The 26,301-nt window shown below is 33.1% G+C and overlaps 2 protein-coding genes across 3 annotated transcripts; both read left to right on the top strand.

The window, feature by feature from the left end:
* The first annotated feature begins 15,047 nt into the window (after nucleotides 1-15,047).
* Nucleotides 15,048-18,245, top strand: LOC132786559 (putative uncharacterized protein DDB_G0277255). The gene is made up of 6 exons (XM_060793111.1): nucleotides 15,048-16,556; nucleotides 16,617-16,754; nucleotides 16,811-16,894; nucleotides 17,301-17,342; nucleotides 17,450-18,104; nucleotides 18,161-18,245. Exons 1-6 carry the CDS (start codon nucleotides 15,050-15,052, stop codon nucleotides 18,243-18,245), a joined length of 2,511 nt encoding a protein of 836 aa, XP_060649094.1. The 5' UTR covers nucleotides 15,048-15,049.
* An 809-nt stretch (nucleotides 18,246-19,054) lies between these two features.
* LOC132794945 (protein scabrous-like) lies at nucleotides 19,055-22,332 on the top strand. Of its 2 annotated transcripts, none has more exons than XM_060805274.1 (10): nucleotides 19,055-20,034; nucleotides 20,095-20,232; nucleotides 20,289-20,372; nucleotides 20,425-20,529; nucleotides 20,583-20,663; nucleotides 20,724-20,858; nucleotides 20,918-20,992; nucleotides 21,046-21,180; nucleotides 21,305-21,968; nucleotides 22,025-22,332. In XM_060805274.1, exons 1-10 carry the CDS (start codon nucleotides 19,098-19,100, stop codon nucleotides 22,107-22,109), a joined length of 2,439 nt encoding a protein of 812 aa, XP_060661257.1. In that variant the 5' UTR covers nucleotides 19,055-19,097; the 3' UTR covers nucleotides 22,110-22,332. The 2 variants fall into 2 exon arrangements, with proteins under 2 accessions (XP_060661257.1, XP_060661264.1); XM_060805281.1 differs by having other exon boundaries at nucleotides 20,592-20,663; nucleotides 22,025-22,330.
* Nucleotides 22,333-26,301: the final 3,969 nt, after the last annotated feature.

Raw genomic sequence — 26,301 nt, 5'->3', positions numbered from 1 at the left:
AAGGGCAAAGAAATTGATATATAGACTAAAAAAATACCCTATATCGAACTACAAATTTAGTTTAAGAGTTTTCTTAGATTTGAAAACATTTTTTGATTCCATGGAAATACATTTTTTTAATGTTTGTTTTCTTTTGATAAACTTTATCTATGATTGAAATCATTGAGCTTTGTATTGAATAATACTTGCAACATTTACTATACAATTTTTGTAGCTACTAAAATGTATTTAAAATACTATTAAAAACTGGCATAGTTAAAGTTCAGAAATATATTAATAGAAAGATGATAAGCGTAATATTTATGTTAAATATGCAGTTTAAAGGTTTGATTGTTTATTAACATTATTTTTTACTGAGCATTTTCTAAAAGGAAAAAAGTTGAAGTTTTTGGAAGTCGATAATACTTATTGGAAAAGTGTAGAAATATAGGTGTATATTCATATTATTAAACTATTTAAATATGTTTTATACACTTCATCTAAGCAAAAATTTTATTTTTAAATACTTCATCACAAAGAACTTAAAGTTTTAAAGTTAATATTCCTCACTGAGTATAGTTAGTATATAAGTATTTTTGAATATTACTCGAACTCTGACAATTTCGGTGGTGGTCGTGCTTATCTCTTCTGAAAAAATCATCAGCTCAACGATCATTAAAGCTCACACACAGCCACAGACGCAGTCGCAGTCCAGGAAATAAGGGGAGGTGGGGCGGAGTGAAGAGAGATCGGGTTAACGAAAGCGAAACGATCTTGATGAGCAGCCAGCGAGTGGCGCTGGAGCCTGGCCAATTTTGGGAAACATTGAGGATTTAATGCTCACCAGACACGCACATTTGCCAGGGGCTAAAGTAATTTTTGCGAATGAATCGAAACCGAATACAAGTAATGAATGCATAACGCAATAAATTTGTAAAATTTAAACAATGCAAAGCGAACAAATTATTGCCGCTTGAATGGTTCTCTCTCTTGCTCTCTGGACACGCCCCGAGCTAATCACAAAATGTTAACAAAAAAAAAGCAAAGAATATTCTCAAAAGGGTTGCACAATGAAGCCAATAAACTGTGCCTGCAAGTGCTTCCGCGCAATTTCATTCAAAGAGCTTCGCAATTCCCTCCTTCGCATCCCTTTTGCGATCATCGCAAGCATTTCAATAAACAATGCCACATCACAAGGCAAAACAGCACAACGCTGGCGCCGAACCATTTTTTTTCGAGGTATTTTCCCAGTTTGCTTTGTCAGCCACGCCGCTCTTTGATTCTAGTCTAGCTGCCTACTTAATTGGCCCAGCGTACGACTTTTCAAGAGGCCCAATCTTATCCCTAGGGAATAGCTTTACTCGACTCGACGCGATTCGAATTTTTGTATGTTTACCCACACCATATGCAAATTAATAGCTTCAACTTGCTGGAGATTTATGTCAAAAGCAAAGTCACAACTCAAGTTTGATTTTATGGAATGCAATTATGTTAATTTCTCTAGTCGCTAGTAAAGGGGAAACTGTCATAAATTAAATCAACTTTGATGGAAATAAATGCAAAATAAAATTGAATAAACTTTATATGGTTAAACAGAGCTAATAAATACAGAATAGAATGAAATATAGTTTAGAAAATAAAACAGAGTTAATAAATCTAAAATGTAAATAAATTAAATAAATTAGATAAGGTCTTAAAATTTTACTATTAAAGCAGAAAAAAATGCATTTTCAATAATAAATAATAAACAATAAAAGGTATGAATAATGTGAATCGTAGTCATTATAATTTGTATTACAAAAGTTACAAAAATATATTTTGGTTTCCATATTCTTTAGCAATAATAAACATTTATATATTTAGTTTTTCTTTTCTTTGTATCCAAGGAATAAATTTTAAAATTATGTGCGAAAATGCAAAGTTAGCGCAATTCAGACTTTATGTAATTAATTTGATGTAATTTAACACATTTTTGATTTGATTTAAATATAATGAATATTTATTAAAGGTACACAAAGTTTGATAAAATAATAATAACATACTTTTTATACTCGAAGGGTATTAGAACTTTGTACATACTAGAAATGTATGTAACAGGCAGAAGGAATCTTCTCTTATACCCCAAAGTGTAGTTATTTCTGATCGGGGTCAATAGCCGAGAGGATATAGCCTGCTTTGGCTGACAATCTGGTACATTTTTTAACCTACGGTATATTTTTAATGTAGTACTATATCAATATACCAATTAACCAATACTATATCAATATACTAATACTACACCAATATATTGAAGTCTATAATTCGGTATATTTGGGTATCTTAGCGGTATCCTTTTCGTATATTTGTAGATTATAGTTTTATTGAAAATTAGTACCGGGTATATCGGACTCGATCACCCTCGACTGTAGCTGTCTTATGTTACTTGATTAATTTGATATTACAGAAGCGTAGCATAAAATTTATTTATATAGAGAACTTTGTATGGAAATTATATATCTTAATATGTGGTATTACTTTTATATTAACTTATTTATCATAAATTTATTATGATACTTTTATATTTACTTATTTATTTTAACTTATTATTTTTAATCATTAAGGCGACTTAATAGGTCTGAGTATAGCGACATATTGAACTTGCATATTCTAGTCCCTAGACGATTAAAGATTCACCTTACCTGCCTGTTACTTGCCATTTCCCAAAAGTAATTACAACCTTACTCGACCATTTTTCACTGTCTGCAGCCGCTTATTAAAATTGCGAAAGAAAACATATTATAAGCTGAATAGGTTGTAACAATCTTGACAAGACCAAATGGGCATCAGCTCGAAGACAACAACAGAACAACCATTAACAGCTGCTGTTCATCAGGGGCTTCGCCTCGATTTCAATGACGTTGCTCTTGGCCTAGGCTGAAGCACCGCAAACAGCTTTTTCTCAACCTTTACTTACACTTGCTTTGTTCTTGTTATTTTAATCAAGACAGAGTGAAAGAAACACCTTTCGCTTTCGCTGGGAGGAAGGCAAACAGATTTGCCAAGCGGCTGTCATTAGTAGGCGCAAATATTTGCATAATGTCGAAGAATTTGTAAGAAGTTCGCCATTAGAATGGAGGCGAAAGGAGGGAGGAGGCGCACTGCAGGTGTCTTGAATGCTGCTCCTAAGTCTGAATTACTGCTGGCATAATCCTAAAAATGTAAGCGTAATGCTAATAATGGTAATTCGAGTCCAGAATGTGTGACAGTTGTTGGTCTAATCCCCGCACAAATGTCATGAATTGTCTCGACCACCGCGCACGAGGTGTCAGCAAGCCAAATGTAATAATTTTAATGATTTTTCATAAATGTAAAACGGGGGAAGTTTGGGGTCGAAGCTGGCACGCGTTCTACGCACAGACTGCACTTAAGGGTAGAGACATTGCTGTTATGACATCGCCCTCATCCGGTCTGCACCCTTTTCGGCCTATTAAACATGGAGACTACACACCACTGAGTTCATTGTTGTAGTCACTGTTGTTGTTGCTGTTATAATTGCGCATATTTTAAAATACAAATTAGCAACGCTGTAGCTGAATTTCAATAGCGCGCATTTTCAAATGCCCGCAGGCTCTTCTCTGGGAGTGTGTTAAGTTCCTCTGACTTTTAACAACACATAAGAGAGGGTTGCCTTGAACTTGCCTCACACACACACATACACCCAACACACACTCACACTTGCACACCACTCATTCACAGCCTTGTCTTGCAGTGGAAACCAGACGACATCCATGCATCAGGCGTCGCTCATCGGTCGTCAGAGCATTCAGTCTGTGGCATTCACTTTGGCATTTCATACATACAACAAAAAGAAGAAAAAGAAAAAAAATTATTACCATGCCTGCAGCAGTCATCACAGCAACAGCCACAGCCACAGTCACAGTCACAGCAACAGCGTCAAGTTGAGTAGTTTGTCAAGCGAGCTGGAACTGTTCGCTTTACTTCTTCATTCCTATTTGCCAGCACCCTGTCTGCAAAAAAATATGCTGAGTATCTTAATTTGATTACTGACTATGTTTGAAATTCAATATTGAAAATAACTACCCATTCTTAAGCGTATTTCATTTTTCAATAACAAACTATAATATTAAGCGTATTTCATTCTTAAATTATAATTCACAATACTCAAAACAAACATAGGTTTAATGGCATTTTATTTATAAATTACAAAATACAACATTACAATATTATAGATTTAAGCGTATTTCATTTTTAAATTACAATTCACAATATAATATAACTTTAAGCGTATTATATTTTCAAAGTGTACTTCAATTTATTAAAAATATATACATATACATAGATTCAATCGTCTTTTATTTTGAAATTACAAATTATAATTTCAGGGTATTTCATTTTTAAATTAAAATTCACAATATTCAAAAAATATATATAACTTTAAGAGCATCATATTTTTAAATTATAGTATTTTATATTTAAATTATAATTTATATTAAAATTTTACAAATATATATAGGTTTAAGGGTATTTTATGTATATAACATTTTTTTTATATTCATGAAATTATTACTTTTATGGTTTTCATTTTTCCATTCTCATTCGCCTTGGTTAAATCATCTTTTAAATATGTTGGATATGCATCTGACATACCTACTTGTGTTCATCTGGGCACACTGTCAATATGTATCGATAATTCGATACAATCCTTTTTGAAGTTGGAGTCTCCTTTTAACAGGCAACTGAATGCAATTACTTTATTTGCTTTGTGATCCATCCACTAATCTCTGAATTAATCAAATTAAATTAGAATTGCTTCAATATTTAAATATTCAAATTTACTAAATTTATTTTGTTCTCTTTTCATTAATATCTTCAACTAATGCTTAATATTTTCTCTTCTCTTTACAGAATTGTGTTCAATAATATGTAAGTGAATCTATTGCATTTTAATATTTGAATATTTTATAGGTATATGTAGAAAAATGTAGCAATGATATTTCTATATTTCTATCTATAATATTTTATAATTATATGTTGTAAAATGTAGCAATGAATTTATCTATAAATTGCACAAAAAAATGAAAGCTCTAGAGAATATAAAGAATGTGTTGAATAACCTAGATAATGAAACTTAATTCAAAATTGAATTTTAACCTAACCTGAACAAAAATAGTTCGAAATTCATTAAAAGCAAATAAAGACTTTACTTCGTCCCCAATCGCTAGACTTCTACGAAGTATCTACTAGTCGAGCAGACTTCAATTTGCATAGCACTAAATTTTCCATACCTGTGCATAAATAGCACACACTTTTTGGATTTGAAGCTGCAGCTGAATGCTGACGCTCGGAGCTCTGAGCTCTGAGGCTTGGCTTGGCGCTACATTTATCACTGCCAATTCGGGGAGCAGCGTTGTCGTGACATCGCTGACCCCCATCCCCTCCCTCCCCCCGGCCGACCCTCTTCTTCTCTACTATTTTGTGATAGTGACTTGGGGAATACGGAATGGAATCGGATTTTGGAACAAAGCGCCGTAGTGTAAATGGAATTCTGGGAAAATGAAATTGCAAAAGTCAAAAAGCAACGAAAAATTGGGTAAAAGAGGAGAGAAATAGTAAATGTTGTTAGCTGAAATGCAGCCACATGATTGTTGGATTGCTGTTTGTTGTCGGGTTTTTGGCTGGCTTCTGCTTGGATTCTTGTTTTTGAGTTATTGGTTTTGAATTGATGCGGTGACTGCAACGACGTAGTTCACACCGGAACTTTGAGCTGAAAACGCTTAGAGAATTCACTTAAAGCTTTAGACAAATGTTTTCTATAGCTTTGTCTGCCACACATGTGACAAATGGCATGGCAAAAGTGTAGACGATGTTCGGATTTGCATTCACAATACACTTGCCTTGGTTTGGGTTGCTTACTTTGTTAAAGGATGAAAGAGCGAGGACAGATTAAGTAAAACTGCAAATGAATGAGTATTAATATAATAGATGTTTTAATACTGAACATATTTTAACAGCGAAGTGAACAAAGATGATCAAGTTGAGTAACAAATATAATTACAAAAATTCTAAAAAAATAATAGCTACCTTTAATATTATAATAAATAATAAGAAAATTTAAAACGTTTTGCAATTTCTAGAAATTCAATTTCCTATTTCCTAAAATTATAGCTTATTTTATATTATAAACAATAATATGAAAATTTAAAACATTCAGTAAATTTAATTTCTTAATTTAAAGAGCACTCCCTCTTCGACTTGAGCTTGTGAGTTTAATTGCTCGCTGATTTTTCGCCTCTTGCAAATTTGTCATAGCCACATTTTGGGAACGTAGAACACATGTAACTACCTTCAACAATGCAACAACTTGCTGCACTTGTAACATGCTCCAAAGTTGTGAATTGAAATTCAACAATTTCTGCAAACAAGTCTTTGGAGTGAAGGCTTCAAGATACCCTATAAAGAAAGAAATGACAATGTGAATAGTTAGAGTTCATAAATGTTGTTATATTACAAATAAAATTTCTTGATTATAAGCTTTTTTTGAGTAGTTCGACTGCTTGGTATACCCCTTCAGTTGTGTTGTCAAGCATACAGGGTATTTACACAGTTAAATTTGTTAGCTTGTCGTAGATCTCGGGGACTATTTAAAGCTGCAGCTATTATGTGCAACGAACAAAAGCCCCGACTCCGACCTTCTCCCCTGTTGTCGAGCTTTTTGCATAAACTTTGCCAAGCCACATGCCACATCGAATCCAAGACCGTGAGTGTGGGTGTGTGTGTGTGCCCCGTGTGTGCACTTCACCCGCTGATAACTTATCTATGACTGGGGCGATGTCTGTTACAAATGTTGCAATATTTATGCCCCACACTCGGCTCTGGAAGTTCGTATTATGATTTGCACATTATGCAAATTGCCCTATCGTAAATACTTTTTTTTTACTGCCCCATCTTTTCTTGGCTTTTTCAATATCATAAAAAATATTGTATTGTATATATATGAAACAACAGCGTGCAAAAGAAGTAGAAGTAGAGGAATGAATAAAGGCGCCGCGCCGTGTGCACATGATAAATGTGATAAGCGATATTTGGCAACAATACGCGACGCATATTATTTACACAATGCGAGGGCAACTCTGCGAAAATTTATGCGCTAATAAATGCGACTTGTTTGTTAGTCTTTTGTCAGCCTGACACAAGCACAGCACAAGGGCAAAGAGAATAGGAATATATGTTGCTTACTTTACGTACATATCAGTTCTAGGCAATTAACTGGCTTTTGTAAAAAAAAAATCTGATGATGATCTGTAATGTTAATTAAAGAAAATATAATTTGGGTATCAAAGATTCTTCTGCCAGAATTGTACATTTTTGCTAAGTTAATCATCATAATAATCAAATAAATAACATAAATCAGAATTGTCTCTGCTCATACATAAATTTTATATATATTTTGTTCTTCGAATCTTATATTTATCTCTTTTTAAAATTAAGCTTTAAATCCAGAATTAAAGAAAATAAATATTTTTGTATTAAAGATACTTCTGACTGAATTATTATGAGTTAATATTCATAATAAATAGATGATTTACAATTGACTTTGCTCATAATTTATATAGATTGTATTGTCTCAACCTTGTATTTATCTCTTTTTAAAATAAATCCTTGAATACAGAATAAAAATAAAATATTTATACATACTCGTATTTAAAATCTAACACAGGAATAGACTAATTTATTTTAGTATATTTAGTAGCTAATATGCATAGACTTTTAGTTATCTATTGACCATATTTTATTTATATTTAGTAAGTTATATGCATATACCTTCAGTTAATAATATTAATTAATTATTTTAATATTCCAATTTAATTTACAATATAATAATTCAAGAAAACTGCAAATGGCGAAGGAAGTAGAAAGTTTAAAACTCCATTGCTATGATCGCTTAGATCTTAAGATAGAAATTTTTAATACAAATCAACTACATTATTATTGAATATGTTGAATATAACCTTTGTCACGTAAACTCTTTAACTATTAAAAAAAATAAGTATTTCGCTTTAGCCATTAGCTAGAACTGCGTTCAATTAATGCAAATGGACACGAGAAGCATTTAGCAGTGTTGCTTTAGTAAGTTATTCTGTTTACGCTTAAAGGGTTCTTTGATAACTTTGAGGAAGAAAGCATTGGCAAGCACTTAAGCTCCAAGGTGCGCCCCAAACATGCCAATGTAATGCAATGCAATGGATGAGCTGAAGGCAAGCATCCAATTAGAGCAAGAATGGCGTAACGTGTAAATCCTGTCGTTGACTTGCAGCAGCGAGAAATGCATTTAAAATATGCACAACCAGCCATTCAGCCCACTCAATGGCCCCAAGGTGGAAGTTGAGAGGGAGAATGAAATAGAGATAAAGACAGAGAGAGAGAGAATCAGCTCACTAAATGCATCACGTATTGGATTTTGACATAAACGCTTGTCCTCGTTAGCGCCGCATCGTGTTCCATGGCCCAAAAGGTGGCACTTGGATTTGGCTTTGGGTTGGCTCTGCATCTCTCACTGCAGCTGTCCAACGCCCGCGGCGACAGTCGAAAAAGTTTTTTATGGTCGAAAGGCGCGGGAGGAGAGTTGAGAGAGAAAACTTTGTGAGATGTTGTAGGCTGCTGGCAGCATTGATAAATTGCCGTCGAGCAGCGTTGTCATCGCCTTCATTGTCGTTGTCGTTGTCGTTGTTTGGCTTTAACCTGGCTCAGATTTTATGCAAAAATAAAAAGCAATGGGCGACACTTGGCTTGCAGTTGTAGATCCCTCGAGTGTTGACTGACGGCGCTGAAATAATGTGGCCAATAAATGTCACAAGCGACTGCCATTCCACTTAACTCAGCTGGTTGCTTCTTTCATGTCTTTCTTTGCCACGGCAAATTGTGTGTATTGTATTTAAATGGCAGTTAAAGTGGCAACACGTTTCATATTTTTCGTTTGAAGTTGTCGATGATGAGTGATCACATGCAGCGTGCAAACAGCTCCTGTTTTCCCTGTGTTCCCCTTTGCCAGCTGCTTGCCAACCCCGTCTCTGTTATCGTCATGCAATTTGAATGCTTGAATGCATTTATAAATATTTCATGCACTGTGCAGCGTAGCGGAAGTCTCTTCAAATCCGAGTGTTTACAATGAATCATATTTTTATGAGCAGCAGCCTCATGCTCTCTCTCTCTCTCTCTCTCTCTTCCCCTCCGACACTCCCACTTTGAGGCCTCCTGGCATGCAGTTCTTAAAGCTGTCAGGCCAAGACAAAGGCATATTTTTGCTGTACTTGCATAAACAATTTGTATCTTTAGATCAGTCGCCACGTGTAGTTCACATATAGGGTATGTTTGACTAGAAATATTGACATTATTCTATTCACAGGGTATTTTCTAGTCTACCATTGCAGTCATAAATGGTCAAGTCACAAGGGTAAATTTTCCTAATTATTTCAATAATTATCCTTTTTTGCAATTTACAAGGTATCTTTAAGTTCATAACGTTGCAATTTTCACATTTTGCCAACAAATTATGCAAGTTATAAGCATCAATTTTAACAATTCATACAATGTTTATACAATTTTACAATTTACAGGATATCTTAAAGCTTATCACTTTCTAATTTTCACATTTTGTTAACAAAATGTATAAGTCGCAAGCGCTTATTCTCCAATTCTCTTAATATTTAGACTTGTTTACAGTTTGCAGGGTATCTTAGAGTTCGAAACTTTAATATTTTAATTTACATAATCGAATTACAGAACTCATATTCATTTTTTGCTTCAAGCTCATAAACTTTTATTTACTGCCTACAGGGTATTTGTTAGTCCATCATTATGTTTGATCGCATTGTTGTTTTGCTCTCATCGCTTTTCTGGACATATTCATATTCATTTGCATTCAATGCAACCAACTCGAGTGACAATTGTGAGTGCCATCGTCGACTCTTGAAGCGCCTCCTCTAAACCATTTGCATATCACTTGGCGGAAGACGAGTGCGAGTCTCAGTCTGACTATGAGTATGAGTATGGGGACGGGTACTCACATATCTTTGAAATGGCAAATCAAATGTTGCCAATTTGTGACAGACAACATCATCATCAATTTGCATATCTCAGATGTTAAGAACAGCAATTGTAATTTCCCCAACTCAATATACGCATATTTTAAGGGGAACATAAATCAATTTCAATTTCATTTTCAATTTACTTCAAGTCTCGTTGATGAAATTATCGCTACTTGGCTGTTATGATGAAATTGATAGGTACGAGTTAATCGTTAAATGAAGACATGAAAATTACCTTCACTGTAAAACATGTAAAATGATGATTTATGAATAGGATTTGAAAATATTTTACAATTGACTAAATTGAATTATGAGTAAACTAGCAAGGAATGTAGAACAAAGATCTTTGTATAATAGTCAGATAAACACATATTCTAATAAAACTATTTTTAATCATTCTACAATATTTTTATAATAATAATCTTTGAATCTTATTTACTCTGACTCATCGTAATGGTATTATACAAAGCTTATAAAATTCCTTGCTACAATTCATCCCAAACTTCACTTAATACAAACATTTTAAGCTTACTTTTTACTTCAATCCGGAAATAAACACAATACAATTCAATCTATTAATTTATTTTCTCATTTCATTATTTACGACATTTTCTTCTTTGTTGTATACAGAATTTTATCAACAATTCCATTCGTTGACAAAAATTAATGATTGTTGCAGAAAAACTTTTGGCAAAGTAAGCCTAAGATTTTTGTGAAACTTTTGGATTACTTTGAGGGCAAGCCCGACAATTCTTGTTGTTACTGCGCTATATTCCATACCATATACATCTATCATAGAGCTCTTAAGTATTTTTCACAATTTATTTACGTCACCTGCCAGTTGCCACTTTGGCACTTGCTACTTGCCACTTGCCGCTTGCCGCATTGGCACTTTGCATATCTCTCCATTAGTTCGAAACGCGTATTTGTTGTTCTCATTACCTTTTTTTTTGCTCCTCCAGCTTCTGGCTTTCGATGTTGTTGCCAACTTTTTGCTCATTTTTCTTCCTTTTTTTTTGTGTCGCCTGTGTTGTATTTATTTAGGACAAGGTGTGTGACAGACTGCTGTGGCGGGAGCTATTGCTGCCAATTTGACACTCTTAAGCATTTCCTTTTTTTATTTTTTATTTCGCCAGTTTGACATGCGTAACGCCATTAAATTTATCAATTGCTCAACGCACCCTTAACTGTCAACGCTGTTATCGTCGTTGTTGTGGCTCTGGTAGCTTTTTCCACTGTTGTTGCATTTCAATTTGACATTAAAAAAATTTACAACTTTTTTCAATCAACGCGCTCGATTCGTTTGAGCGATGTTCAACGACAACGACGCGTGGCTTCTGCGGTTGATTTCGATTATTTACAGCCACAACTTTTGGGCTTATCCAGAGCTCAGTATAGTGGCAATTTATCATTAAATGCTGATATATTGCTCAAAGTGTGAATTTAGCAACAGTTTGTAAAGGAAACTTAGTGTATTTGAGTGGTTAATAAATAAAGTGCTCAATATTTAATGAATAGGTAAGTATAATGAAATATAATACAAATATATACTATTTGAAGACCAAAAGTCTTTAAAAATAGTATTTAATGATTAAATCATTTTCTCCAAAATGTTGAAGGAAAAACACCTTCAAAAATATAAAGAAAATTGTAAGATTTAAAGCAACTTTTCTCTGATTTATGCACATCTTTCAATTTTTTAATTTTCGTGAACTTTTAAGTGTTTTAATAGCCAGCATAAATTGTATTTGCATTTCTCGCATATGCGTTTATTATGGTTTTTGTTTATGGTTACAATAAAAAACGGCATTTTGTCAATATACAATTTATGACAATGCGAAGATTTTTGGTCACAGCTGCATTTAAGACGAAATCATCTACTAGAGAGCGATAAGATTGAGGTGTGTTAAGAGAGCTAAGAAAGAACTCGAAGGAGACTCAACACTTTATGGCTGATGATTCTGTTGGCAACCGTGTGGCAAGTAGCAAACTAACGGAACCGCAATATGACAACGCGTTTTCACTTTTATGGCCAGCATTTAACAGGCCATGACACGAACATGAAGCATGCCCCAGCCACAGTCACAGCCACTGCCACTGCCACGGCCACCGCCACAGCAACGTTGACGTCGACGTCGACGGCGGCGGCAAGTTTTTCATCATCAATTTGCTTTATGGCTTGGAATGGCGACGGTGGTGCAGCCACTTGTCATAACAGCGGTGAGTTAGCAGTTGCCAGTTGCCAGTTTGCTTAAACGAAAAAAGATACAAGATACAAAACTGCAACAGCCATGCGATGCGATGCCCGGGAGGCCAACAGAAGAAGGTATGAGTGAGGCAGCACCAACGATCCAGCAGAGCTAACCATTGTCATTGCCACTTTGCCAACATTTTCACACCCAAACGGTGCGACGCAGGCAGCGACAATTTGTCTGCAAGTTGTTGCGCCGGCACAGTGGAAATTTTTGTAATTTTCCTGTAATATTTTGTTAATAATATAAAATATAATAACGATTACCAATGTAGAATCAAATAAGTTAAAAAAAAAACTATAAGTATAAATGAAGTATTTCTATAATTGATAAATGCTTCAAAAGTTGTTTAATAATCTTGAAATTTCATATGTTTGCGCCAATTAATTCAATTTATTAATTATTATTCAATAAAGTAATATAATTTTGTATCTGGAAACTCTAAGACAACTAGAGAGTGAGATCGAACCATTCAAATAGAATGACAACTCAAGTTCAAGTGACTCTAATAAAGTCGAGTGCGCTCGACTCAAAAAAATAGCAAAATATGCAAAATCAAAATGATAATAAAAAATAATTAAATATACTAAAGGCTACAAAATATACCATATACCATACAAAATATACCATGTTGTCAACCAAAGCAGCAACAATTTTTAAAAAGAGCAAAGCAATGCAGAATTACTCTTAAGAGACAACAAATTAAAATACTAAAACATACTAAAGGCTATCTTTGGTATATCAATATATTATTACATTGAAAATAAACCATGGAGTAGAAAAATATACCAGATTGCCAACCATTTTGAATAATATCAAACAATTTCTTAATTAATCTTAAAATACACAAAAAAGAAAATACTAAAAACATACTTAAGGCACATATACTTATTGGTATATCAATATTGTACTATTTCATTCAAAATATACCATAGAGTACAAAATATTATTACCAAAGCTGCTGATTGTAACCAAATTCATGAATCATACCGATATTAGCTATGATTGTAAATCGGGACTCTAGCTCCAAAATTCTATGCCCATTGAGCGATGCACATTTTTCCACTGTGCAATGTTGACGCGACAGTAGCTGGAAACTGGAGCTGCAGTTGGAGCTAAAAGCGAGTGCTTTAGCCATGTTGCATGTCCATGGCCGTGTAACTGGCTTGTATCTTTTGCCGCATTGCACAGTGAGCCACTGTGGCTCTTAGCACCCTTCGCTGACCAGGTCGCTTCAGCGATTTTGTCAACATTATTCAAGCATAAACATGACGACCGACCCACCCAGCGAACAAGTGAACTGACGAGACAAGAACAAAAAAAAAAGTGGCAAACGAATGCTGCACGCAAAACGATTGAAGCAAGCATTTAAACATCGTTTAGGTGCTCTACAAATCAAGATAAATGGCCATTGAACATGTGAGATAAATCCTTTGCACAATTCTGTACTGCAAACCGAAACAGGTGAAGAGTTCAGCCTGAGCCATAATGTTTATTTGTTTCACAAAATGGGTTAAAGTTAAAGTAAGCCAAAGATTTGGAATATGCTCGTCACTCACTTGACAAGAACATCCATCGGGAGTAGTATGTGGAAAAAACCACAAACAAAGTTTATAGCTAAACAATTTCCGGTCGTGCGTTTACATTATTAGCATATTGACGAGCCCAACAAACTGTCTAGTCATAAAACTTTTAGAAGCGTATTTTGGCCAAAAACTTTGACTTTGCCAACGCTCACAAGTCAGAGCACATTATCATCGTCAGAGTTGAGAGTTTTGCTCGCAGACATCATGCCAGACATCAGAGAGGATTAATCTAAACTGAGAGAACTAGATGATGGCAAGGGAGGGGGAGTGACGATATGTAAAATGAAATTAAGTCACGGCTGAGTAAGCACTTGGCTTTAAAAAGCCCATGCAAAAGAAAATTCTTATTGTCCAATATAGCGATTCTATGTTCAGTTTATCATGTGGAGCATAGAGACTTTAAATGCACCTAATATTCAATATAGTTTGGAAGTTAGCTGCACTATTTTGTTCATTTCCTTACTTCTTCATCTTGAATATAAAACTGTACAGCTCATTAAACATCAAACGTTGCTTTGGCTGCTGCCTCATTTGCAGCATAAAACGCACAATTTGTCAAAGATTTATTAAGGCAAACAAAATGTAAAGAATCAGCCTTATCTTTCATATGCTATATATATGAATAGACTCCAAAAGGCGGATGCAAAGACCAGCATAATCAGCATCAAGATTCCACTTGAAAGTTAAAATGCATTTGCAATGCGAAAATAGATGCAAATTCATTTAAGGCAATTAGTACACATCAACATCTGGTTCATTAAAATCAAACTGGTAATGAAATTCTAAAAATATATTACTGTGCGGAAGTTATGATAAGAATTAGCGAAACATAAAAAATCAAGTAAGAGAGCTGAATCGCATCTGAATAAAGGCAAAACAATGCGGAATTATTCTAAAAATCATACCAAATTGGTATACCGCATAAATACTAAAATATAACAATATATGCTTTCTTCAAATCACAAAACTGTAATCTTTTACTATAAATACTACAATTATGTATATAATAATTTCTTTGACGTCATTGTGCTGATTATTCCAAGTCGTGATAACATTAAAATCATTCAAAAATATATTTAGTAGTAATTTGCATCAAGAGGCAAACGGATGTGTTTCTTAGCTTCAGTTGTATGTTAATACAGAAAATATGCAAAGTTATTTGAAATGGGTGATAATTTTTTGTATTCTTGCGCCACAATGGACAGTAAGCATACAATTAAACGATTCAATTCAGAATGCTATTGAAGAGAACGAGAAAAAGATACAAAAATTGCAAGCTGAAATTGAGGACAACGAAAAATACCTGAACTTTGGCGAAGCCATAAATAAAACAAAAGGGTACATCTCATCTTTGGAAGACAAATTAAAGCAATGTGAAGAACAGAACAAAAATCAATCTGAGTCTCAATTATATCACATCTTTAGTGCTATTCAAAAAATCAAATCGAACACTGATACCAATAAAAATGAATTCAAACAAAATGATGATCTTATCAATAGTCTTAAAGCTCAGATTGAAGATAAGAAGTCGCTGTTGAATGATTATCAGGATCAAATAAAAGAAAAAGGTCTCGAAATAGAGAAATTGGAAAAAACTTTATCAGCTTACAATAATACCATCAATAAGAACAACGCTGAGATATCGAATTTGCTATCAATTATCAGATCTCAAAATAATACTATTATTGAAAACAGTGCACAAATATTAAAATTGGAATCAATTATAACAAATTGGAAAGAAACTGTTTATAAGAAAGATGCTGAAATATCAAGGTTAAAGACAACTATAAAATCTAAAAACTCTACAATTAACAAGAATAATGCTGATATATCAAAGTTGGAATCAAATATAACAGCTTTCAAAACAATCGTTAATAAGAACAATGAAACAATTGCAAAGTTGAATTTAACTATAAATTCTTTCAACTCTACCATCATTAAGAATAATGCTGAAATATCAAAGTTCAAATCAACCGTCAAACATAATAATGAAAAAATTGCAAAGTTGGAGTCAACTATAAAATCTTACAACTCAACCATTAATAATAATAATGTTCAAATATCAAAATTAAATTCGGAGAAGAGTAATACTATTATTAAAAACAGTGCTGAAATATCGAGGTTGAAGAAAAATTTAGAATCTAATAACTCTACAATAAATAATAATAATTCTGAAATATCAAAGTTAAAGTCAACCGTCAAAAATAATAATGATAAAATTGCAAAGTTGGAGTCAACTATAAAATCTTACAACTCCACCATCAATAAGAATAATGCTGCAATATCAAATTTGAAATCAACCGTCAAAAATAATAATGAAATAATTGCAAAGTTGGAGTCAACTATAAAATCTTACAACTCAACCATTAATAATAATAATGTTCAAATATCAAAATTAAATTCGGAGAAGAGTAATACTATTATTAAAAACAGTGCTGAAATATCAAGGTTGAAGAAAAATTTAGAATCTAATAACTCTACAATAAACAAGAATAATGCTGATATATCAAAGTTGGAATCAACTATAACAGCTTTCAAAGGAATCGTTAATAAGAACAATGAAACAATTGCAAATTTGGAGTCAGCTATAAAATCTTACATCTCTACCATCAATAAGAATAATGCTGAAATATCAAAATTAAAGTCGGAGAAGAGTAAGTTTAGAATATAATATATTTAATGCAATTCAATACTAAAAATACTTTACAAACTAGTTAAACCGAGAGCTACAACACCACAGCCACAAATAACTTTCCCGTCTTACAATGACAAATCACAGCAGGAAATCACACAGTTGAAATCTGAAGCGAATAAACAAACTAACGAAATAAACGAGCTTAACATTAAACTAAGTAAGTTCAGTACAACAAAAACTAGAACGTGATTCTTAACTTCACTTAATTTCCAGATAAATCCCTATCGAATAACAAAAATTTAGCCAATTCACGGGATGAAAACTTTAAAAAATATCAAAGCGCTCAAAATAGCTTAGGTAAGAAAATCATTTCTAGATAACATTTTCCATATTATATCTTCTTTTAAAGAATCGCGTCACGGGTATTTGGAATCACTAAGAAATGAGTCTCTTAAAAACATTATGACTATTCATGATTTGATATTGACAGCTGCAAATAATCAGAAATTTTTGAGTATGTCATATCTGGAGCATACTAAATTTAAAGAAGTGTTATTAGTTCTATGTCTTAGATAACATACATATATGTCAAAATGACTTGAAAATACAAAAAGCGGATTGCTCAAACAACAATCTTGCAACGATTTTCACTGCTGAAGATGTAACTATTAACAATTTAAGAAAATAGGCTGAGGATAATTATCAACGCCTCGGTATGTCTTTTTTTTGATTAACTTATTATTTTATTCTATATCTTTACTAGACCACTGCCAAACAGAAAAGAACTCTACTCAAGTCTATCTAGGTATGCAACCCAAAATAACGAATTTTAATTAACCATTTGGGAAATATGAAATAAGCAACATACATTTTTTCATGATAACATAAGTTCTACACTTTTCTCAACTATAGATCGTTATATAGACAGCTATAACTCCTTTTACAAGACATTTCAAACGAATGTGACTGATTTACAAAACGAGTTGTCTAAATGTATTTCTTTAAAAGAAGAAATTAATAAAGAACTAAAGCACACGAAGGAAGAATTAATCGAATGCCAGAATCAACATTCAAATACTCCCTCTACAAGTCTTCCAACTTCTTGTATAGGCTTGAACGCTGGCTTTCGAGAGATACAAATTTCAAATGGAAATCCTTTATATGTGCTATGCGATAATGATGGTTGGATTATCATACAGCAACGAATTAATGGACAACTAGATTTTAACAGAAGCTGGAGGGAATACGTGAATGGATTTGAAGACCAAAGCAAACAAGGGGAGTTTTTCATTGGATTGGAAAATCTGCATCTTCTTACCAAGTCATCAAGACATGAGTTATATATCTCAGTAACATTTTTATGGGATACCTTATGGACAAAATATGATGACTTCAGAGTTGGAAATGCAGAATCTCTCTATGAATTGGAATCAATAGGAAACTATAAGGGCAACTTTGATGGCTTACGTGCGAATGTTCATCAGAAATTTGCAACATATGATACGAAGAATTTTGATCATGATTGTGGAATGGGCGGCTGGTGGTATCCAGCAAATTGTGGTTTTAGGTAAGTTTACTTTAACGTTACATTAATTTATATAATTTAATCTTATCATCTTTTAGTAATCTAAATGGTCCATACAATAAGATATTATGGCATTACGGGGATGGAACCTCCACAATTATGATGATTCGCCCATATGGATAAATCTCAACTTACATATTATTACACATTGAAACGTTTTAATATATACATTTGTTGTTTTCCAACTAGATTTCGTGTTCCTATTCACGTGTTCCTATTTGAGAAATATATTTTCGCTTACGCTAAATCATTTCATGAAGTATGTCTTTTTACACTTTATTCAAGCAGCCCTAATGCATTCTTAAAGTCGTCAGTTAATTCATATATTATTTTATTTTAACAACTGTCAATTTACGTGTTGCGTCATCTATATCGTCATTTTAGAAAATACCATATGTAACACGTAATTTATATCACCATCATATATAACAACTTATGTATAAATTATTTTGAGAATCATTGGACTCATTTCAACGATTTAGCGAAGTAATTTAAATATGGCATTTATATTACACAACATTTTTATTATACAGATACAGATATAAGTTTAATAGGTATGCGATGAAAATATTTAATTGATTCTACATAAGGGAATATGATTATATTTTGCTTCAACTGCTTTCTGTTGTAAGTCTTGGATTAACTTTCAGAAAATGAATTCACACACATACATGTATGTATGTACATATATATGTTATTATACTATGGGTATGGTATGGTATAAAAATAGTTGAATTTCTGATATGCTTTCTTCAAATCACAAAACTCTGTAATCTTTTACTATAAATACTACAATTATGTTTATAATAATTTCTTTGACGTCATTGTGCTGATTATTCCAAGTCGTGATAACATTAAAAATCATTCAAAAATATAGCTCAGCACAACTTCGCGCTCTGTAAATGAAATTTAGTATTAATTTGCGTCAAGAGGCAAACGGATGTGTTTCTTAGCTTCAGCTGTAATACAGAAAATATGCAAAGTTATTTGAAATGGGTGATAATTTTTTGTATTCTTGCGCCACAATGGACAGTAAGCATACAATTAAACGATTCAATTCAGAATGCTATTGAAGAGAACGAGAAAAAGATACAAAAATTGCAAGCTGAAATTGAGGACAACGAAAAATACCTGAACTTTGGCGAAGCCATAAATAAAACAAAAGGGTACATCTCATCTTTGGAAGACAAATTAAAGCAGTGTGAAGAACAGAACAAAAATCAATCTGAGTCTCAATTATATCACATCTTTAGTGCTATTCAAAAAATCAAATTGAACACTGATACCAATAAAAATGAATTCAAACAAAATGATGATCTTATCAATAGTCTTAAAGCTCAGATTGAAGATAAGAAGTCGCTGTTGAATGATTATCAGGGTCAAATAAAAGAAAAAGGTCTCGAAATAGAGAAATTGAAAAAAACTTTATCAGCTTACAATAATACCATCAATAAGAACAACGCTGAGATATCGAATTTGCTATCAATTATCGGATCTCAGAATAGTACTATTTTTAAAAACAATGCTCAAATATTAACGTTAGAATCAAATATAACAATTTGCAAAGAAAGTGTCAAGAAGAAAAATGCTGAAATATCAAGGTTAAAGTCAACTATAGAATCTAATAACTCTACAATAAACAAGAATAATGCTGATATATCAAAGTTGGAATCAACTATAACAGCTTTCAAAACAACAGTCAATAAGAACCATGAATCAATTGCAAATTTGGAGTCAACTATAAACTCTTTCAACTCTACCATCATTAAGAATAATGCTGAAATATCAAAGTTGAAATCAACCGTCAAAAATAATAATGAAATAATTGCAAAGTTGGAGTCAACTCAAAAATCTAACAACTCCACCATCAATAAGAATAATGCTGAAATATCAAAATTAAAGTCGGAGAAGAGTAAGTTTAGAATATAATATATTTAATGCAATTCAATAATAAAAATACTTTACAAACTAGTTAATCCGAGAGCTACAACACCACAACCACGAATAACTTGCCCGTCTTACAATAACAAATCACAGCAGGAAATCACACAGCTCAAATCAGAAGCGAATAAACAAACTAACGAAATAAAAGAGCTTAAAATTAAACTAAGTAAGTTCAGAACAACAAAAACTAGAACAAGCTTCTTAACTTCACTCAATTTCCAGATAAATCCCTATCGAATAACAAGAATTTAGCCAATTCAACGGATGAAAACTTTAAAAAATATCAAAACGCCCAAATAAGTTTAGGTAAGAAGATTATTTCTAGATGACATTTTTCATATTATATCTTCTTTTAAAGAATCGTGTCAAAGGAATTTGGAATCACTAAAAAATGAGTCTATTAAAAACATTTTGACTGTTCAAAATTTGATATTGAAAGCTGAAAATAATCAGAAATTGTTGGGTAGGTATATTTGAAGCATATTAAATTCAAAGAAGTGTTATTAGTTCTATGAGCTTTGCCAGATCAATGCCAAAAGAACAACACGGACATTCAAAAGGTGGAACAAGAAAGGAAATCAATTCAGGAGCAGCTAAGTGCGACATACTAAATTATTAATATTAATAAACCTATCCAAAAAAAACCTTTTGTCTTAGATATATGTCAAAATGACTTGAAAATACAAAAAGCGGATTGCTCTAACAAGGATTCAACTATTAGAGAATGGCGTAAAAAAGCTGATGATAATCAAAGGATAGAAGAGGAGAGAAATTCAATAATATCAGAATTAGGTATGCAGCATTGAATTATTATTTTTATTAAACTTACAGGGAAATTCATTATCTTTTAGAGACTTGCCAATTAAAATTTTCAAATTTTGCTGAAGACTTCAAGAAATATGAAAAAGAACAGCAAAGTTTATTAGGTGAGAAAATCACTTGAAAATTGAATTCTTCACTAAAATTTTGTTCCTTTAAGAAAAATGTCACAAAGACTTGAAAGAATATATAGATGATTGTTCTATGAAGGATTCCACTATTCGAGATTGGCGGAAAAAAGCTGAAGATAATCAAAAGGCAGAAGAGGAGAGGAATTCACTCCAAGTGGAGCTAAGTATGCAACATTAAATAATGAATTTCAATAAATTAATCATAAAATTCTTCTTAACCATTTGAGCAATATGAATTAAACAACACAAATTTATTCATATTAAGTTCTACGCCCTTCTCAATTATAGATCATTATAAAAACAGCTATGACTACTTTTACAAGAGATCAAACGCACTACAAACGAATCTGACTGATTCACAACACGAGTTGTCTAAATGTATTTCTTTAAAAGATGCAATTATGAGGAATTTCCATTCAATGAAAGATGAATTAAATGAATGCAAACCTCAATCAACTACGCCCTCAAGAAGTCTTCCAACTTCTTGTATAGGCTTGAAAGCTGGTCCTCGAGAGATACAACTTTCTAATGGAAAGCATTTATATGTGATATGCGATAATGATGGTTGGATTATCATACAGCGACGAATGAATGGAATACTAGATTTCAACAAAAGCTGGACGGAATACGTGAATGGATTTGAAGACCAAAGCAAGCAAGGGGAGTTTTTTATTGGATTGGAAAATCTGCATCTTCTTACCAAGTCATCAAGACATGAGTTATATATCTCAGTAACATTTTCAACTCACACTTACTCGGCAAATTATGATGATTTCAGAGTAGGAAATGCAGAATCTCTCTATGAATTACAGTCCTTAGGATTCTTTGTGGGCAAGGGCTTTGATAACTTACGTGCGAATGTCCATCACAAATTTTCAACATATGATAAAAAGAATTTTAATCATGATTGTGGAATGGGCGGCTGGTGGTATCCACCAAGTTGTGGTGGTAGGTGAGTTTAGTTTAACGTTGCATTAATTTATATAATTTAACCTAATCATCTTTTAGTAATCTAAATGGTCCATACAATAACATAATATGGTATTACGGGACTGGAACCTCCGCAATTATGAAGATTCGCCCATATGGATAAATCTCAACTTACATACTATTACACATTGAAACGTTTTAATATATTCATTTGTTGTTTTCCAACTAGAATTTTCACACGTGTTCCTATTTTATTATTTTCGCTTACGCTAAATCATTTCATGAAGTATGTCTTTTTTCACTTTAATCAAGCAGCCTTAATGGTTTCTCAAAGTCGACAGTTAATTCATATATTATTTTATTTTAACTACTGTCATTAAATTTACGTGTTGCGTCATCTATAGCTTCATTTTAGAAAATACCTTATGTAACACGTAATTTATGTCGCCAACATAGATAATAACTTATGTATAAATTATTTAGAAAATCATTCGACCCATTTCAGAGATTTAGCGAAGTAATTTAAATATGGCATTTATATTATTAAGGGAATATGATTAAATTTTACTTCAACTGCTTTCTGTTGTGAGTCTTGGATTAACTTTCAGAAAATGAATAAACATACATACATATGTAAGTGTCCCAAATTATTCGTTGAATTCCTTAAAATTATGTGCTTAACTTTCCACCTTTATTCCCTATGCAATTCTATTTTAAATATTGCTGCCTTCTCTACTATTTGTTCATCCTCTTAGATACAGCCGAATGGAAGCAAGACAATGTGAGCATTAATACGGCAATCGATAGCAAATTAATTAATGTATAATCTTCTTGGCGGTGGGACATAATCCTAATACTCTGTCTGCATTCAATGCGAATTTCGCGCTCGATGAATCGTAATGTCCGCTGTTCATTTGAAACCGCTAATATTTTGCTTAACATTGAGACAAAAGCCAACAGCAATTAAAGGCCAATAAGTGGCTCAAAATGTGCAACTAGGGAGCAACTGTGGGTGGAGCTATCATTTATTATAGAATCTCAAAAGGAGCTCACATAAATAAAAGGCTTGTGCTTAATTCTGACCGATGCCAGTTGAAAAAGCTAAACTTTAAATAAAAAAGTAATTAAGAATTTTAAAAATAGCCATTCAAATACAATTGATATGGTATAAGCTAACATAAAGTTTGTATATATTTAATATTTATTAAACACATTTTATGAAGATTGAGAATGTAATAAATAATAAAGAATGTAATTACATTACTTTGAATACTTCTATTAGTCCGAATTTCTTTTAAAAGCAATTTTCAACTGATTTGAAAATCTTGTTCAGTACTTTTATCAACCAGTTTGTGAAACAAGTAAAGAATACAAATGTGAAATCGAAGCATTTAGCAAAGTTACTCGCATTATAAACATCTAAATTCTAGATGCAGCTCAAAAACACGCTAATGTTCAATGGAAAGCCAAAAAAAATCCAAGAACAATTTAGAGGGAGAGAGAGAGAATTCTCCGCTCAGGTGACGAAATGCGTTCTGAAGCTGCGTGATATGCCTGGCAAGGGTCTAAAAATGAAGGAAAATGGATGCCAAAAAAAAAACAAGTAAATCCCTTACCGACAAGTTTGGGGGGAAGAGGAAGTCCTTAAGTATGGCTCGTTGGGGGGAAATAACCAAATCCTCAGACAGACAACAATGGCTGGCATAAGGTGCAAAGCGAAGAGGACAAATGCAATCAATACGCATAGACGGCACATAACAGGTATTACGAGCTCGAGAATTATGTGTTATATATACATATATATAATGTATAACGTATAATGCGTAATGTATAATGCATGATGTGTGGCGCCGAGTCTGGGGTGAAAAATCAACGCCAAGCGTAATCTATTAAATTATCCTAATTTCATCACGCACCCAAATCCCTTTTAGTCGAGTCGTTTTCTGGCCCCCCAATGTGGCAAAACAATAAAAATTTGCATAATATCGGTATAATATTTTAGCATTATATGTGTGTGTGTGTGTGCCTGACAAAGGTGCAGAAAGTAACGGTATTATGGGCCAGACAGTCAAGTCAGACTGAAGATATTCGTTCACATTTCGCCATGTCAGTTTTGCATTTTGGGTGGCGCGGCTCAAAGGCACATGTTAATGGCACTCACACACACACAAACACACACTTACACACACACCCATAAATGTGGCAACACATGTTACCAACATTTTATTTTTTAGATAACTTTGCATATCTTGACTATCATTGTTCGAAGTAAACTCGCACTTGATTCCCGTCTAGTCAGTCAAGTAATTTATTTTCACATTGTGTTTGCCTTGTTGCTATGGCAAATCTCTTCACTAATTACTTGTCCAATTACTGGGATTTTAACTGCAAATTAACTGCAATTTGTTAAATTCTAACTTACAGTTTAAGGCAACACGCGAAAGAGGAACGAAATGTGAAAGAGAGTAGAAATGCAGCTAAGCCAAGCTGTAAATTATTGAGATGTATAGCTTGTAAGTCAGCGGGAAAACTCAATAAGCCAAAATTAAAATGAAGTTATATAATTATAATACTTTAATTATTATTACTCTTATTATTATCTGTACTATTTTGTTTTACATAGTTTTCCATTGATTATTTTTGTTGTGATTTCCGATAAATGTTTATTTAGAAATACATCTGTCAACTTTAAAATAGCAGTGCGACAGGAATAAAACTACATGAAGGTTGGAAAAAATATAAGATAAGATAACTTATAAATATTACTCTTTATAAAAATTATACTTTTATTGTTATATTTGTATACGCAAAACTTTTAAGTTATCAATTTTAGTTAGGATGCTCAAATTTCCTCATAAGTCTGAAAACTTAACCACGCTCTGAATATTTGTGCAGCAATTGCCCCTTGAAGTGCAGAAGATTATGGAGTCGCTAACGCAAAATTCAGAGCAGACGCATCTATCTGGATTTGGCGTCACAGTTAGTTATGCATTTTAGCTTTGGGCAGCTATAAAATGCAGATGCATAAATCTAAAAACATATTTGTCGCCAATGACTTGGCGTTCGCTCAACAGTCGGCAATAATTTATCATATTTATAAGCAGCAGCTCCGTGGGCGATTGGCTCATTTGCCAAAGCCCAAAGCCCAAAACCCAAAGCAGAAAGCCAAAGCAGCGTGCAATGAACTCTCGCCACACAAATAAGGCAAATAAATTGCACTTGATAAGAAGGCGAATTTATGCTTATTGTTTATTTTATTGTATTTTATTTTCGGCGTAAAAGTCGTCGATAGATTGGCATATGTTGATGTTGATTTTTGTACTTTTTTTTGCGGTTGAGCTTTGATGAGTTCAATGCGAGCCTCGGGACATTGATGCGTAAGAGAGCGTAAAATGAAAGGAAATTGAAATGCGGGTAAATTGAATTGGACAACGATGAACCCAATCCACTGGAGTCGTCCCCTATTTGCCCGCAACTGACTGATATGATGTGCTTCGTTGAGCGCAGAGAAACAGAAAAAGGCATTAGAAACGAAAGCGAGACCTAACGCCAGAAAGTATGCAACAACTTTCACTTTGGGGCCAACTCATTGAGCTCAATCAAATATTCAAAAGCCAGTCGAAGATGGAGCATCCACTGCCTGCTTTCCGTCTTCTGCTTTGGTGCCTTTTCGACTTTTCCCAGCAATGCATAATTAAAATCCATTAAGTGTAATTTCCCAACTCTTTCGATTACTTTTTCTACTACTTATATACAACTCTTGGTCTGCGTAAACTTTTCTTAATGAATCCAATTGAAATTCAGTATCGCAAAACAAACTCGGAAATACGCTTTTCGAAACTATTGATAAAGATTTCTGCAAATTGTAGACAAAAATGAAAAATCGCAAAGAATTCGATTATAATAAATATTTAACTGGAAATTCTTGTTTTACAAATCGAATCATTTCTTATATGCCATTAATTTTGATTGTTTTGATTTTGTGGGAGATTTCATTTGGCATTGCGATTGGGTTGTCATGGTTCATAAATTTTACAGCAGGCAAATTTGTTGGCCTCATGAATAGCAAAGTGCAAAATTCAATCAATTTGAGCCATTTACTCGTTCGAGTGTTTTGTAACCTGGCCACAATGGTCATTCGCTCAGCTCAAAACCATCTGTGGCTTGTGTTTTTGACATACCTACTACTACCAGAGGACATCCATTGAAATATTTGAAAAGTTCATCAATTGTAAGAGTTTTCCAATTAATACACACACACACACACACGCACACACACATGCTTGTACACATGTGCATCCATGTCAATTCATTGGCTTTTGATTTAATAATGTGCACTCGGAATTTGCATGATA

This window comes from Drosophila nasuta, chromosome 2L (genome assembly GCF_023558535.2).
Source record: "Drosophila nasuta strain 15112-1781.00 chromosome 2L, ASM2355853v1, whole genome shotgun sequence".
Taxonomy (NCBI): Eukaryota; Metazoa; Arthropoda; class Insecta; order Diptera; family Drosophilidae; genus Drosophila; species Drosophila nasuta.
This window is presented reverse-complemented; position numbering and strand designations above follow the sequence as displayed.

Bases quoted from the DNA above. Each gene is read 5' to 3' on its own strand.
- LOC132786559 (XM_060793111.1), top strand. From the start codon at position 15,050: ATGCAAAGTTATTTGAAATGGGTGATAATTTTTTGTATTCTTGCGCCA. The intron at 16,557-16,616 runs GTAAGTTTAGAA...TTTACAAACTAG, and splicing joins AAAATTAAAGTCGGAGAAGA to TTAAACCGAGAGCTACAACA. The intron at 16,895-17,300 runs GTAAGAAAATCA...TATCTTTACTAG, and splicing joins AAGCGCTCAAAATAGCTTAG to ACCACTGCCAAACAGAAAAG.
- LOC132794945 (XM_060805274.1), top strand. From the start codon at position 19,098: ATGCAAAGTTATTTGAAATGGGTGATAATTTTTTGTATTCTTGCGCCA. The intron at 20,993-21,045 runs GTGAGAAAATCA...TGTTCCTTTAAG, and splicing joins AGAACAGCAAAGTTTATTAG to AAAAATGTCACAAAGACTTG. The intron at 21,969-22,024 runs GTGAGTTTAGTT...ATCATCTTTTAG, and splicing joins CCACCAAGTTGTGGTGGTAG to TAATCTAAATGGTCCATACA.